The sequence below is a fragment of the Prionailurus bengalensis genome, chromosome C2 (assembly GCF_016509475.1).
Source record: "Prionailurus bengalensis isolate Pbe53 chromosome C2, Fcat_Pben_1.1_paternal_pri, whole genome shotgun sequence".
NCBI lineage: Eukaryota > Metazoa > Chordata > Mammalia > Carnivora > Felidae > Prionailurus > Prionailurus bengalensis.
Window position 1 is genome coordinate 4,220,989 of NC_057350.1, and position 16,483 is coordinate 4,237,471.

At 58.1% G+C, this 16,483-nt stretch overlaps 1 protein-coding gene across 1 annotated transcript in view; it reads left to right on the forward strand.

The window, feature by feature from the left end:
- Positions 1-3,575, forward strand: part of RIPK4 (receptor interacting serine/threonine kinase 4) — a 28,649-nt gene extending 25,074 nt beyond the window's left edge. The window contains exon 8 of the mRNA XM_043593553.1: positions 1,061-3,575. Within this exon, the coding sequence (XP_043449488.1) occupies positions 1,061-2,220 (1,160 nt within the window). The 3' untranslated portion in view covers positions 2,221-3,575. The remainder of the gene's footprint in view (positions 1-1,060) is intronic.
- Positions 3,576-16,483: the final 12,908 nt, after the last annotated feature.

The following is a 16,483-nucleotide window of genomic DNA, read 5'->3' on the forward strand; positions in this document are numbered from 1 at the left end:
TTTCAGAGTGGAATATTTGGGGCAAAAGAGGGCATTTGGGGTTGAGAAAACACCTTATGAAGACACAGGGGTGGGCAAGGCCCAGCCGGGCGGCTTGACTGGAGGTAAGCGGTGGGTGATGGGGTCGCACAGGAAGGAAATACCCCGTCTCTGGGAGAGAAGTATGCTATACGACTCTCTCTGGGTCTGATACTCTCAAATGGCATCTTCGTGTTCCCACGCGGTCAGTTCCCATAAAGACACAGATGTCGTCTGGGTGGCTTGTGTCTTCTCGAATTCCACCCTATACCCCCACCCTCCCGTGCAAGTCCCCTTGAGAACGTTTCATGTGAGGGAGGGGCGGGCCTTCTTTCACACAAATCGGAGGCCAGACACCGTGGTGGGAGTTTTACGTTAAATAGAGGCGAGGCTGCATGTGGAGGCTGGGGTGGGGAGCGGCCGGTGGTCCTGGAAAGGTGTCCCTGCTGTGGGAACTGTCAGCTCTCAAGTGGACTGGGACGCCTCCTTGGTCTGTGCCTTTCATTCTGTTTCCTTTTTTTTTAATGTTTATTTTACTTTTGAGAGAGAGAAAGACAGCGCACGAACAGGGGAGGGATGGGGGGGGGAGACAGAATCCGAAGCAGGCTCCAGGCTCCCGGCTGTCAGCACAGAGCCCGACATGGGGCTCGAACTCACGAACTGTGAGATCGTGACCTGAGCCAAAGGGGGACGCTCAAACGACCGAGCCACCCAGGCACCCCATTTTTATTTTCTTAACAAAGCAACGTTAGCCATCACTGCCATTTTCTGAGCGCAGACGGGCCGAGTTCTGCGCCCTTATCCGACGACGACCCTACGGGACAGCTAGAATGACTTTTACTTTGTGAGTTGGCGGGAGCCCCTTGGCCTGCCCGAGGTCTTCCCCCTGCACCGGAAATCTAATAACACGGCGGGGGTGACTCCTGAGTGGTTTCGGGCACACGGCGACCCGGAGGCCGCTGGGGAGGCGCGGGCCGCGTTAGGGCGCCCGCCAGGCCTTGGGAGCGGCCCGCAGCCCGAACCTCGTATCTCTCTCCCCCAGATCTCGGCACAGCAGACGTCCAGAAGAAGAAGCTCGTGGATGCCATCGTGAACGGGGACACCAGCAGGCTGATGAAGATCCTCCAGCCCCAGGACGTCGACCTGGTCGTGGACGGCGGCTCCAGCCTGCTGCACGTGGCCGTGGAGGCCGGGCAGGAGGAGTGCGTCAAGTGGCTGCTGCTCAATAACGCCAACCCCAACCTGACCAACCGGAAGGGCTCCACCCCCCTCCACGTGGCCGTGGAGAAGAGGGTGCGGGGCGTCGTGGAGCTCCTGCTGGCCCGCAAGATCAGCGTCAACGCCGCGGACGAGGACCGCTGGACGGCCCTGCACTTTGCGGCCCAGAACGGGGACGAGTTCAGCACGCGGCTGCTGCTGGAGAAGAGCGCCTCCGCGAACGAGGCGGACTGCGAGGGCCGCACCCCCATGCACGTGGCCTGCCAGCACGGCCAGGAGAGCATCGTGCGGATCCTGCTCCGCCGGGGCGGCGACGTGGGGCTGCGGGGCAAGGACGCCTGGGGGCCGCTGCACTACGCCGCCTGGCAGGGCCACCTGCCCGTCGTCAAGCTGCTGGCCAAGCAGCCGGGCGTGAGCGTGGACGCGCAGACGGTGGACGGGAGGACGCCGCTGCACCTGGCCGCCCAGCGGGGGCACTACCGCGTGGCCCGCGTGCTCATCGACCTGCGCTCGGACGTCAACGTCTGCAACCTGCTCTCGCAGACGCCCCTGCACGTGGCCGCGGAGACGGGGCACACGAGCACCGCCAGGCTGCTGCTGCATCGGGGCGCCAGCAAGGAGGCGGTGACCGCCGAGGGCTGCACCGCCTTGCACCTGGCGTCGCGGAACGGGCACCTGGCGACCGTCAGGCTGCTGGTGGAGGAGAAGGCCGACGTGCTGGCCCGGGGGCCCCGGGGCCAGACGGCCCTGCACCTGGCCGCCGCCGGCGGGCACGCGGAGGTGGTGGAGGAGCTGGCCAGTGCCGACGCGCTCGACCTGTCCGACGCGCAGGGGCTCAGCGCGCTGCACCTGGCCGCCCGGGGCCGGCACGCCAAGACGGTGGAGACGCTGCTTCGACACGGGGCCCACGTCAACCTGCAGAGCCTCAAGTTCCAGGGCGGCCCCGTCCCCGACCCCGCGCTGCTCCGGCGGAGCAAGACCTAGCCTGGGGACCCCGTGCGGGGTCCCTGGCCCGTCGCGTTCCGTAGCGGGGACAGAATGACGCCGGGCCGGCCGGCACCGCGCGCCTCGTCTGTGGCCCGGCGGGGCGTTGACCGGGCGGCCGGCGAGAGGCCGGTGACCGCTGACTCTTGATTCGTCCGGAGCATCCGCTCGGCCGCGTTTCCCTCCGGAGGCAGCTGGGGAGAATGCACTTGGCTGTCGACCCGTCCGCCGATCGGCAGCCCCGCCTTCCGCAGTGGTGGGGAGGGAAGACGGGTCGGAATCATTTCGTTGCGTGTCTTGCTCCTACTGTGGGTCCGTCGGTGGCAAAGCCGTGGGTGGGGCGCAGTTCACCCCGGCCTCAGCCGAGCCACCTGGGACCGCTCGGAGCGCGACTTCTGGGGAGGCGGGAGCGGGAGGCGCCGTGTCTTTTTATCTGCGTACCCGGCGGCAGGCAGAAGAGCCTGTTTCCGGAAGTTTTAGTGGAATTCTTGTTTCGTAGGCTGCCTTTAATAGACGAACGCGGAATCGCCTGTTGCTTTAAACCTGTTAAAAAAGTCCGTGTCGGCGGGTTGTCTGGTTTGTGAAGAGTGAACGTAAAGTCATAAGGTTGGTTTTGAAAAGCGAACGAACAGCAAATCCGACCGGCTCTTTCATATCCAAGTTTGCCCTCCGCTCAGCGGTCGCGGGGGGCCGCACGCGCACCCCGACGGTGCTACGTGCCGTCGTTCCTTGTTGCCCGAGAGGCGTTTGGGACTCTGGCGTGAACTGTGTCAAGACAACGTTCATGCTTCATCGTTGCGGTTCGGGACGTCAGCGTTATTTAGCTAGACGAGCCCCCCTCAGCCGGGGGTTTCTTTCCCGCTCTGATGTTTGGTGCGGTGGTTATCCGTGCGGAGTGCTAGTGTCCTGGGGTCTTAGGAGTTTTCTGACCTGCCGGACAAACGCCTGCGTCGTGCGGGAGCCTTGGCCTTAGGATGCCACCCCCGAGGCGGCTCCAGGAGACAGCGGCACGCTCTTGGATGTAAAAGATGCGTGTTCCTTCCGTGTCTCCCGTGTCCCCTGTGGTGCCCCCTGAACGCTGTGGACTAGGTTTGCCGCAGGGCGTGAGCCTGTGTGCAGACATGTGCTGTGGCCTGGTGCACAATACCGAGATTGATGTTAATGTACCGTGTATGTTAATGTGAATCTGTGGGCAGGATACTTCTTTTCTATGACAGGAATTATCCGTACCGCTTAGAACTGGCTATGTTTTAATATGCCTCCTGCGTTCACTCCAATATGCTACCGTTGTATAGAATGTGTGGAAGACGGTTCTGTTCAATGTCAATAAAACCAAGTCCTCTTCTACTCCTGGAGTCCGCGAGACGACTTTTTCTTATAAATGAGTGCAAACAATCTGATTTGGGAAAACCAGAGAATTCAGTTCAGGCAGTCATGTGGTTGGACATGCCCTTCTAGAAGGGTAGTCTGGGTGCTCTGAATTAACCTGTGGCATGAGGGGAGAAAGGACGTGGAGGGTGGCCCCAGGCTTCCTGCCTCCTTAGCTCGGCCCTTGTACACGTGTGAACCAGCAGAGAGATGATCTCACCTTGGTAGAACAAGTTCCTCACGCCAATGTTTTTATGTGTTTTTAAGTGTTTATAATTCTTATCTTTATATGTTAAACTTACATTTGGGCATAGTTTCAAGTTACAGGAAAGTTATAATACGTAGCACTCTGGTGTACCTGTTACCTAGGGTCCCCATTCACTTACATTTACCTCATTAGCTTTATCATTCTCTTTTCTTTCTCATCCATCTGCCCACATACCCATGCATTCACCTGCCCATTTTATCCATCCATCCATCTGCCTGGCCACCCACCTGCCTATCCCTCCCTCCCTCTGTCCATCCGTCCATCCATCCATCCATCCATCCATCCATCTATCCGTCCATCTGCCTGGCCACCTACCTGCCCCTCCCTCCCTCCCTCCCTCCGTCCATCCTTCCATCCATCCATCCATCCATCCATCCATCTGCCTGGCCACCCACCTGCCTATCCCTCCCTCCCTCTGTCCATCCGTCCATCCATCCATCCATCCATCCATCCATCTATCCGTCCATCTGCCTGGCCACCTACCTGCCCCTCCCTCCCTCCCTCCCTCTGTCCATCCTTCCATCCATCCATCCATCCATCCATCCATCTGCCTGGCCACCCACCTGCCTATCCCTCCCTCCCTCCATCCATCCGTCCATCCATCCGTCCATCCATCCATCCATCCATCCATCTGCCTGGCCACCCACCTGCCTATCCCTCCCTCCCTCTGTCCATCCGTCCATCCATCCATCCATCCATCCATCCATCCATCCATCTATCCGTCCATCTGCCTGGCCACCTACCTGCCCCTCCCTCCCTCCCTCCCTCTGTCCATCCTTCCATCCATCCATCCATCCATCCATCCATCTGCCTGGCCACCCACCTGCCTATCCCTCCCTCCCTCCATCCATCCGTCCATCCATCCATCCATCCATCCATCCATCCATCTGCCTGGCCACCCACCTGCCTATCCCTCCCTCCCTCTGTCCATCCGTCCATCCATCCATCCATCCATCCATCCATCCATCCATCCATCTATCCGTCCATCTGCCTGGCCACCTACCTGCCCCTCCCTCCCTCCCTCCCTCTGTCCATCCTTCCATCCATCCATCCATCCATCTATCCATCCATCTGCCTGGCCACCCACCTGCCTATCCCTCCCTCCCTCCGTCCATCCGTCCATCCATCCATCCATCCATCCATCCATCTGTCTGGCCACCCACCTGCCCATCCATCCATCCATCCATCCGTCCATCTGTCCATCTGCCTGGCCACCCACCTGCCCATCCCTCTATCCCTCCCTCCCTCCATCAGTCCATCCATCCATCTGTCCACATACCTCTCCATCCACCCATCTGTCTGAATACATTGCAGACAGTGTGTCCCATGACCCCTAAATACTTCAATATGTATTCCCCCCAAATAAGGACTGTCTATATAACCACATTGTACCAATCAAAACTAGGAAATTAATATTGATATAATACTACCATCTCATCCACAAGTCCCCAAATTTCGTTGACTGTCTCAAAAATGTTCTTTACAGAAAAAACTACCACTGGGAGCAACAAGCGAATCTTCCTTCCCTCTTTCTGGCTCAGGAACCACCCCCTTCCCCCCAATTTTACTATCCTGACTCTTGAGTCTTCAGTCCCCTGTTCCTCAGTCCTCTCTTTTATAATTTTTCCTTTTGGGGGAAAGTACAGTTATTTTGTAGAAAGTCCTCATAGGTTAGTCTTAATTCTCAGGATTTTTTTAGTGACGTATTTTTGGTGCAAATACCACAGATGGGATACTGGGTACAAAGCAGATCTTTCCCTTCTCCCTTTTTAATTTTTTGCTTCGGTATGCAGTCATGGATTCCCATTTAATCAGGGGGTTCTACTTCATCATTGTCATTTATTTGCATGTTCAAATGACCCCCAGTTTGGCCAATTCGAGTGTCCCCGTGCCGGCTCTTGTGTCCCTTTGATGCATCCCGGTCGTTGTTTGAGCCCCTCTCGCTTTCTGACACGAGAGTTCAGGCTCATCCCAGAGGCAGTCATTTCTCCAAAGAAGCCAGTTCCTTCTAGTGAAGAATGGGATTTAGATACCAAGATCCAGGGGTTGGATGTGTTCATTGTTCCAGGACTGCCATTCCCTCCAGGCTTAGCAGACAGATCTGGGAAACAGTGTGTGAGATCTGTGTGTCTTTTTTTTCCTTCAAGTTTATTTATTTTGTGGGGGGCGGGGAGAGAGAGAAAATGAGCGGGGAGGAGTAGAGAGAGGGGGACACAGGATCTAAAGCGGGATCTGTGCCGACAGCAGCGAGCCTGATGTGGGATTTGAACCCACAAACCGGGAGATCGTAACTTGAGCCGAAGTCAGACACCTAACCAACTGAGCCACCCAGGCATCCTCAGATCCATGTATCTTATTGAGAAGCATAATTTCACATCAGTGCGTTCAACTACAATCTAACGCCCCAGGGTTTCTTCCCGCTTATCCATATGTGGGTCTAATTCCTCTGATGGCGAGGAGGTTAGTCCTCGTGGTCCTGAACAGACGTGCACGTTTGCTCAGCTCCCGCGTATGTGATACACCTTCCTGCCACGCTGGCTGCCGCCTCAGCCTCTGTCCCTTCACACGGGCTGAGCCGGCCAGGGTTCTCTTAGCCTCGTGCCCCCTAGTGCACCAGCCACGCGCCCCAGCCCCACAGAATGAGGATTCCTTTCACAGAGTTTTATGCCCGGAATCAAGACTTAGGGAACATTTTTTTCTTAAGACTCTGCTACTTGGCTTAACGTTACATTTTTCCTCCGAGAACTTGGGCATTCCCCCCCCCCCTTCCCCTCTGATCCCTATTCCACGCTGTTTCATTTAGGAGCATCTTCTGGTTTCAGGGCGCTATGAACTTTTCTCTTAGACCCTCTGCTTTAAGAAAAAGCTGAGCCTTCGTTCCCGGGAGGAAACAAAGGGGTGGGTCTTATAGTTCACGTACTCTGCTGTTGCCCTGGGGCTAGTCCCTCCCGGGCCCCAGCCCTGAGCAGCATCAGAAACGCGTACCAGCCTTTCTTCGGCAGCTCTGGGAGGGGGAGACCGTAGGTTCGAGAAGAGAAGCGGTTCTCCCCGGCCGGAGCAGGCACAGAGCAGCACCGTCGTGCACTGACGTTAAAGCTCACAGACTGTCCCGCTCACCGCAGCCTGGGATGATGTCAAAACCAGGGGGCTGGGCGGGGGAACACGGCACCAAACACACTCTGGTGATTGACCAGGATATTCAGGTTGGGGACCACCTGGCAAGTAGCGGTAGCAAAGGTCTCGGCCCCAGCCTCTCGTTAAGATCTGCCACGGTTCACACTCCACAGAGCCGGGCACGGAGGACCCGAGTGTGAGTGCTGGGTTTCTTCCTATGCCCGTCCCTGCTCACCCCCGGCCAAGCGAGAGGCGCGGGCCCCTGGGCTCAGGTGCACTGTGACTTCGTTGCCAGCACATCTCCTTTCTCGACACACGCCTGAAGCCACAGGGGGGTTGCACACCCGGCTTCCTTAGCAAACAACTGGTTTGGCACTTGACTGCCCCACCCCCAGCGCTGATTAGCCAAGTCACCCTCTCTATCCAGGTCACTGAACCTGAATCCAGTTCTCCAGGACTCTGTTTGCCAGAGGCATTTCACTGCCGCTGAGCCTGGCTGCCGATTACAAAAGCGTGGGCGGGGCGGTGGTGTTATTAAGGCTTCTTGCTGACACCTCAGCAGAAAGGGAGCGGGCGTTGTAGACGTCGATTCGGAGGAGAGAGAATCCTTGCCCCTGAGCTTACGCTTGGGCGGCCGTGTTCTTGGAAACATAGACTCTTAACCCTGGACAAGTTTTCCTCCCCTCCCTCCCTCCCTCCCTTCCACCCTTCCTTCCTTCCTTCCTTCCTTCCTTCCTTCCTTCCTTCCTTCCTCCCCTCCCTTCCTTCCTTCCTCCCCTCCCTTCCTCCCTCCCTCCCTCCCTTTATTCTCAATTATCATGGGAATCAGGAGTTCAGAACGTCCCCACACGGGCCCTGCACTGGACACTGTGTGTGAGACCTCCAGGCCCGTCTCCTGTGGCTGCGCTCTAACATCTGAGATCAGGTGGACAGCGGCACTGTTGTCTCTTACGGGAAGAGAGGCACCGGATGGGCATTCTGTTCCACGGAACGGTACTAGTCACGCATGTGGGCCACACCGGCAAAGAAAGTGTACTTACTACCTCATGAAAATCCAGGGTCAGGAATGGCTGGATCCAGGTGTTTGCAGTGTTACCTCTCCTTGATGTTGGCTTTACTGCTGGGCCCAAAATGGCCCGAAATCTCCAAGCCTAAACAATCTTGGCTCAAGGATCCCAGTAGAAGAGCTTTATCTCCCAATAGTTTTTACTTTCCCAATCCCCAAGCATCATTCGTAGGTTCTTAGACGCCTTTCCCCTCCCACCCCTACGTTTTAACAGCTGTGAGAGTTGATGGCATTGTGCAGCTGAAACTGGCAGCATATTTTCTCCTTTGGAGGCGCTTAAGATAACGGGGCATCTTGCAGTTCATGGTATCTCAGAACGTTTGCAATATGGCGGCCCCCTCCCTGGCTGTGTCCACCCTTAACAGGGGGAGGAGAATGTTCTGGCCCAGCCTGGTTGATCTCATCCCCGAACGTGGGGTTGGTAGTTTCCCAAAGGAAGGTCGAGATGCTCCTACTGGAACAGGTGGGCTAGAGGCTGGGTATTGACAGCCACCGGTGTCCCCACACGGGGGGCCCTCTGTGGAGCGTCCACAGAACGCCCGGAGCCAGCCGTGAGTGATTGGAGCCGTGTGGGGTGTGTGGCTTTGCGTTTTCTCAGGGAAACAGATAGTAGGCTCCCCGATCCAGAGAGCCCCTCTCAGAACCCTGGGAGAAGGGGACTGAATGTTCTGGAAAGGTGTTGCTGGAAGCCCAACAATGCAGTCGCTGCCCGATGGCTTTGAAGCCGCAGCAGGTGGGTCACAGAGACAATCTGGGGGCCACCTGCTAGATGCATCAGAGGTGGGGGACAAGCCCCAGGTGCCAGTGCTCAGTGGAGCCCCCGGACGATGTCTAGAATGAAGAGGGTTGTCTTTAGCCGCTGACCACTGCCCGGAAGGGGAGGCAAAGAGCCAGCATCCCAGCACCGGCCGGGCTCCCTGCTGAGGGGACGGGTTGGGGACAGTGTTCCTCACCCCAGCGGGACCCGCAAGGCCGCCCTCCTAATTGAAGGGAAGAAGCCACCGGATAAGAGGGAACAGTCCCCTGGCTCAGGTAGCCACTCTGCGGAGCACAGGAGAGGAAGAACATTCTGGAGCCTCCTAGGGAGGCAGCCGCTGCGGGCCTTGGTGACGAAGAGACTAACAAAGACTAAGTTGTCGCCCAGGTTAATGGAAAGTGCTAAACTCTACATTTAAAATGTCTGCCTCGGGGCGCCTGGGGGGCTCATTCGGTTGATCGGTTGATCGACTTCGGCTCAGGTCATGATCTCGTGGTTCACGAGTTTGAGCCCCTCCTCGGGCTCTGTGACGCGCTAGGAAGAGACAAAAGCAAGCCGGCTGCCGGACAGGAGATGCTCTTGCTTACCGGTTTCCACACCGGGGTATGTGCAGTTACAAGAGGAAATATGTAGTCGTGCGTGGTTCCTCCCAAAGCGGGAGTGGTGCTGCCCCAGGGAGCCGGGCGGGTTCGTCAAGCCTCCGTCCCTCTGTGACAGCCAAACAGAATGCGGTCTCCCTGCCGGTGTCTTCCTTCCTCCTCACTGCCTGGCCCAGCCGTCCCACTGGGAGGACCGGGAGGGGCTGGGGGTCGGGGGGGGGGGGGGAGGTGGCCAGTGGACAGAAAGGAGACCTCGGCGGTGGCAGCTGTCCCCTCCGGGGCTGCGTGTGCCTCTCCTGTGCCTCCCAGGGATGAAGCCAGATGGGGAGGGACTTGCCTCGTGACGGCTGTCCCTGGGGAGGGCGCAGGGCCGTGTGAGACCCCGTCCGCGCCTTCGGGGTGGTGACGCTTTAGTTGGGGGGAAGGAGAGGCGAGTGACGTGGGATGATGCCAGCGGGGTGGAGGACAGGAGGCTCCCACATCCTGGCCCTGGGAGCTCAGAGAGGGGAGACAGGGGCCAGCTGGAGCTGGTCTTTCCGGGGTGGATGGGAAGGGGGGAGAGGGGAGCAGATCTGGGGGAGGGAGGGCACCGATGGACGCGTCCCAAGGTGGGAGCTTGGAAACACCCTTTCACGGAAATGGGGAGGATGCGCTGTGTTTCCCTCCAGCCAGAGGTCCGGCAGACGCGGAGGGGCCTGCCTGATGCAGCTGGTGAAGCGGATCCCAGCCTGTGTTTGGATGTCGTCGCCTGTGGACGGCCCCGGGCCTGGGGGACAGCACGCGGGAGACGGCATGGGTCCGTCAGCCGGCTGTGCGGTCTGCGGACTCTTCCTTCTGGTCCGCGATGAGAAGCCCAGAGCCTGAGAACAAGCATGCGGAAAATGTCCAGCCACCCGACCGAGTGACCGTGTGACCGCTGGACCTGGCAGGAATACTTTCGGGGTGAAGGCAGCAGCCTCTGAAGGCCGAGGAGACGCCCGGGGCAGAGGTGGGGACTGCTGGCCGCCTTTCTGGGAGCAGTTAGACCAGGCCTCTCCCCACCCTGCCCTGCGCCGCTGCCGGCTCTCTCCCTGCCCCACGCCAAGGACGGGACCGGCTTGAATCTGGATGCGCCTGACCCAACGACTCTGGCACATCTGGAGGGGGGCTGGGGAAGGGGCTCGGTGGAGGAAATCAGGCGGATTCCATGAAGGGGAGAACCGGGCCAGCTGGCTCTCCAGCCTTCACCCCTCTGTCAGCACCCAGCTCCTGCAGGGGGGAGGAGCCCTGCAGCCCAGGCGGGCAGAGGCCACGCCCCCATCATCCCGCAGAGCCGCGTCCAGATGGAGGGGCCCACCCGTGCACACAGGGTCTCCAAACATCGGTTACTAACTCATGTCTGGGAAATAAGCGGGGAACCCACTAGACGCAAAGAATGCCCCTCGCGGGGAGACAAAGACACCACCCCAAGCCACCAACCAAGCCGGGGGTGGGGTGGGGGGGCTGAGCGGGGGGAAGAAAATGGAGACAAAGCATGCATCAGAAGAGAAATTTGTAAAATCTATAAGCATTTCAGAGAGAAAACAGGACATTTCAAAAAATTTTGGGGGGGGCGCCTGGGTGGCTCAGTCGGTTGGGCGGCCGACTTCGGCTTAGGTCACGATTTCATGGTCCGTGAGTTCGAGCCCCGCGTCGGACTCTGTGCTGACAGCTCGGAGCCTGGAGCCTGCTTTGGATTCTGCGTCTCCCTCTCTCTGACCCTCCCCCGTTCATGCTCTGTCTCTCTCTATCTCAAAAGTAAATAAACGTTAAAAAAAAATTTTTAAAAATTTTAATGTTTATTTATTTTTGAGAGAGAGAGAGAGAGAGAGACAAAGTGTGAGTAGAGGAGGGGCAGAGAGAGAGGGAGACATAGGATCCGAAGCAGGCTCCGGGCTCCAAGCTGTCAGCACAGAGCCTGATGCGGGGCCCGAACTCACGGACCGAGAGATCATGACCTGAGCCGAGGTCGGCCGCTCAACCGACTGAGCCACCCAGGCGCCCCAAGAACAGGCCATTTTAAGTAGATGGAAAGCAGGACGGGAATGCGTGCGTGCGTGCACACACATTCAGAGGACAGAAGTTGGAAAATTTGTGAATGTGATGAGAAGGGCAAGTCAGAATCATTCCAGCAGCCCCGTGACAGGAGGGCCGGGGACGGAGACAAGGAAACACCCCCAGGCTACAGGACAGGGCGGTCACGTGGAGGTGGCAGCAGGTGCGCAGAGCATCCCCGGCCGGATAGCACGCACAGCACTGGCGCCACGCCCTGGAACAGCAGGAGGGCGCTCAGAGGCCCTTCCGCAGCTCCCCGGGCGGGACTTCAACCCACAGCATCAGGCTTCTAGACAACAAAGCAGAAGCCAGAAGCCAAACAATGCCGGCAACATTCTGAGGCAAGTGCCCTAACTTCCTCCTTTAAGCCTCAGCGTCCCGCCCACGTGCCCGGCTCCCTTCCCCCTGCGCTGTTCTCTGCACCGCCCACTACCGCCGAACCTTCTAGCTGCAGGGTGGAACTGACTTCGAGATAAGTCCGTTCTGTAGTGAGCCGTCCATGGGCATTTTGCTTTCACTCACTGTGTTTCGTTTCCAAGAGCTCGACTTCCTTCCTTCCAGATCTGCCTTGCGTTGTTGGGCACGTGTCCCGTGTTCAGGTCTTAGCTTTCCACCTGTCGTCATTTGAAATGTGTTTACTTAAAGCCGTTGTCTGATCATCTTATTGCCTGAGAGTCTCAGGAATCTCGTCTCTCTGTTCATCAGGCCTGCCGGTCGATCGTCTCCTCGCGGGTCATAATTTTGGATTGTGAGCTCATGTTCGGCCGGGCCGTGCCCGTGGGAATCGTATGTGCCCGGGCCGAGGACGTGTTTGTAAGAGGTTCGTGTTTGTAAGAGGTTCGTGTTTGTAAGAGGTTCGTGTTTGTAAGAGGTTCGTGTTTGTAAGAGGTTCGTGTTTGTAAGAGGTTCGTGTTTGTAAGGCTCGAGGTCGTCCTGTGATCACTCTTATGTGGATTTTAGGGCTGGGAAAGGGACAGACCCAACAAGACAAAATTCTCAAGGGGAACTGCTTCAATCTGGGGCACAGGCTGGGACAGATATGCCTTAGGTGGGTGTGTTTCCTCAGGGCCCTTCAAGGGGGTCAGGTGCAGCCATAGCTCTAGGCCTTACCTCCTGCCCCTGAGACGTTCGGCCCAAGCCGTCTCGTAGGGGACGGCGCTGGTCTTTATGTCTCTATTAGCCTCTGGAGATTTTGGTCCTTTCCTTCCTGCTATTAGTTTAGCTAATCATTTAAAAGGAACCTCCCATCTCGTACAACCTTCCCAGCTGTGCGGTAGAAAGTTCCCGTTCCAGTCCACACAAGCCAGGGGCGCGCCGCCTCGTAACTGACCGTCCCAGCGATGTACACGCAGTGAAGTTTGATTTCATCCTCGGCGCTAGGACTCACGGGGTGGCTGTGGGCGCGGGCGAGGTTGTTACGAACGCCGTCTTCCGCCTTCGGAAATGAATACCTAAAACGTCAAACAGGAAAAGCGAACCAATGGCGGTGTGAGCATGTGATGGGCGAGCGCTGGAAGAAAAGATTGGACCGTGGCCGCCTGCGTGGGAGAGCTGGCTCGGGGTGGGCCGGCCGTGGGCCCAGAAGCTGTGGCCTTCTCTCTGGGGGGGGGGGGCGGCTCCCCAAAGTACCAGAGTCAAGGGGATCTGTTGTCACTTTTCAGGGCAACTGCCTTGACTTTCGCCATTAACACAAGCTGTTTTGTGCATCTCCCGGTGCGTGAGACGGGGCAGGTGCTGGGAGCTTCCCCGCTGTCGGGCGGGAGGAGGGGGGTTGCGGATCAGTGATGGCCGGCTGACGTGCACCTCAGTGGACCCCGAGGCCCACCGCATTGATTTAGAACCGGTCGCCTGACTTTGTGATGAATCCACACTGACTTTCTCTTCTCCACGCAGCTAAACCTCTGCGCTCACGGTGGCTTCTCGGGAAGGCAGCATGACCAGGGACATTTCTTCCCCGTCCCTTTAGCCCCGAGTGGGAATAACCGATGTTTACTCGATGCTGAGTAACTGGGCGGGACTTCCCAAATGAGCTCGTTCCTCGTGCTCCCTTTTCTCCACCCAGACTTCGGATTAACCTCCCCAGGAAGCAAAGGCCTCTGCCTGGGACCGTGGATCAGACCCTACCCCGGCCTCCTCCAGCTGCCTGGGCGTGTGGGCAAACCTAGCTTGGGGGGCGGCAGAAGGCACGGGGACCTTTATCGTTCCGGTGGCCACCGCAGGGAGAGAGCACAGCGTTCGGTCAAGGCCGTGGCCTGCCCCTGCCATTCCTGACCTGGTGCCCTTGGTCCAGTCGCGATGCCGGGACACTGAGCTGGTCTAAAGTTTCATGAACCGTGAAGCACTATTGCAGGCACGTGGCTCAAAAGAATTGCAAACAAAGACTCAAAGAAATACAGGTGCACATCCTCTGGGTGCTGTTCCCAACGGCCCGGAGGGGAGACAGCCCCATGTGCCTCAGCGGGCGGACGGACGAACAAATGTGCTCCATCCGGACGCTGGAGTATTATCAGCCGTGAAAGGGACGGAGTCCTGAGGACGGGCGACAGACACGGAAGGTCACGTGTTACATGATTCGATGTGCGCGAAGCGTCCAGAACAGGCAAATCCACGAGACGAGGTTGGCGTTGGGCAGGTGCCCGGGGAGGCGGATGAGGAGGCGCAGCTGAACGGGTCGAGGGTTTCGCTTTGGAGGGTGGGAATGTGTGAGCTGGACGGAAGCCGTGATTGGGGATGGCTACCTGGATCTTGTGTGCATATCACCTCAATAAATTTTTTAAAAGCGGGGGGCGCCCGGGTGGCTCAGTCGGTTAAGCGCCCAGCTCTTGGTTTCGGCTCAGCTCATGGTCTCGCCGTTCGTGGGATCGAGCCCCGCGTCGGGCTCCGTGCCGATGGCGTGGAGCCCGCCTGGGATTCTCTCTCTCCCTCCCTCTCCCTCCACCCCTCCCCCTGCTCTCCAAGCAAAGAAAACCTCAACAGAAGCAGTGCCAGCAAATGGCCGGCGTGTCACCGTTTGCTTCCATCCCGCCAACGAGGCGGTGGGTGAGTTGGCTCGCCAGGAACTGAGCCCGGGTGCTCCCGTTCTCCACACTGACTTCTCTCTTGTTTTCTGATTTGCCCCGTTGCTTTTCTAGGTGCGTCACCGTCACGGAAGCCAGCTAGGCCCGCTACGCAGTGCAAAGAAGCCAGACTAAAGCGTTCACTCTTTCATCCGCCTCCTCTGTCCTTGGGTAGATGCTCCTCGCGCAGGACCGCGTTCCTGCCAAGCACCAGGGGTCACCTCCTGTCCTCTCGGTTAGAAAGGGCAGTGTCGCCGAGTTCACGGACTTCCCTGCGCCTCTGGTCACCTTCTGAGGGATGTTGGGTGGTGAAGACAGCCGGCTTCGGGGAGAGGGAAGGGAGGAGGCTCAGAGGTCCCCAGCCCAGGGAGCCAGCCTTCGGGTGGCTGCTGGGTGACAGTCCTGGGGGGCCAGCGCGCTGGGGTGTCTCAGGGCCCGGCTGCTGGGAGTCACCTTGATGCTGGTGGGAAATGGTGCTGTGGGGACACAGGGGGCCGCCTGGGGTCACCCCCAGAGTGAGTTCTGGACCCTTTTGGGGGGCCAGCTGGGCAGTGGCTTAGAACAGCATCCCTTCCTGTGGCCCCAGCATGCGAATGAGGTGCTAATGAGGAGTGAGCCTCCTGGCCTTTTCTGGATTCTTCCCAGCAGATCCACGAGCTCTTGGGACCCGGCTTCTCGGGACTGGAGAGAGGGGCTCACACCGGGGTGGTGTTCAGGTCCCCCGTCCCCACCCTGCGCTCCTGCCGTTTCCACGCTCCCCGCGAGGCTTCCTCCCCAGGCCAACTCCACGATGGGAGCTTTGTCTTCGTGGGAAAGGGGCGGCTCAGGCAGCGGGCCCCCAAACCACACCTTTTGGGGCAGTGCTTCTAAAACAGCAAAACAAAAACACTCCCCAAAAGGCCGAGGAGATTGGCACAGAGCTTTTGGGGGCGTGCTTCCTGGTGACTATTAGCTGAGGCCGTCACGACCACCACGCCCTGGCCGTAGCGATGTTGAGGACGGAGAGGTGGGGCTGGCATATTCAGGGGGAGTCTTTCAGGTTATTTCGCTCAAATCTGACCCTTCCAGAAGGCTTCTGTGAGCTCTGACTGGCCTGGGGACCTGTGTGGCTGATGCTCGTCACCAATACCTGTCAAGGGCTTGGCCTCCTTCCTGGTTGTGGGGCAAAGAGCAGCTCAGCCCGCCCAAGACTCCGTGTTTGCCAGGGCTCTCCAGAGAAACATAGCAAGAGGATGCGGGTATATAAATATTACGAGGTTTGTTTTAAGGAATCAGCTCACACAATTACGGAGGCTGCCGGGTCCCAAAGCTGCACGGGGGCCGGAAGATTGCGGACCCGAGGAGGACCCGATGTTGTAGTCCAGATCCGAAGGACAGCTGCTGGCAACATGCCCTCTGCTTCAGGGGAAGTCAGCCTTTGGCTCTATTTATTCCTTCAACTGATTGGACATGGCCCACCCCCATTATGGAGGGCAATCTGCTTGACTTTGAATTAATTCAAATGTTAATCTCATCCTAAAGCACCATCACAGTAACATCCAGAATAACGTTTGGCCAAATGTCTGGGCACTTTGGCCCAGCTAGCCTGACACATGAAATTAGCGGTCATATTCCCCTTCCCCTTCTAAGCAGCCTTGTGTGCCCAGGGCAGCACAGGATTGCTAAATTGCTCAACCCAGGCTCCTACTGGGCGCCCCTTCCACTGGATGAATGTCATTGTCCTCGCTTGGCATCCAGGTAAGCTCAGGGGACAGAAGGGACTGGTACCCGTGGTGCCGGGCCACACTTCCTATCTGCAGAGAAGCATCTGGAGGGAGGGGTTAGCACAGATAACCACGCAGCTGCCGGGCTCTCGAGGCACCAGAACCGCTTCTACTCAACTGGGCGCATTTTTCCCTCGTTTATCAAAGCTGGTGTGGCCTGTTGGGACCTGCCACAGGAAACTGTCACCTAGACCTACCC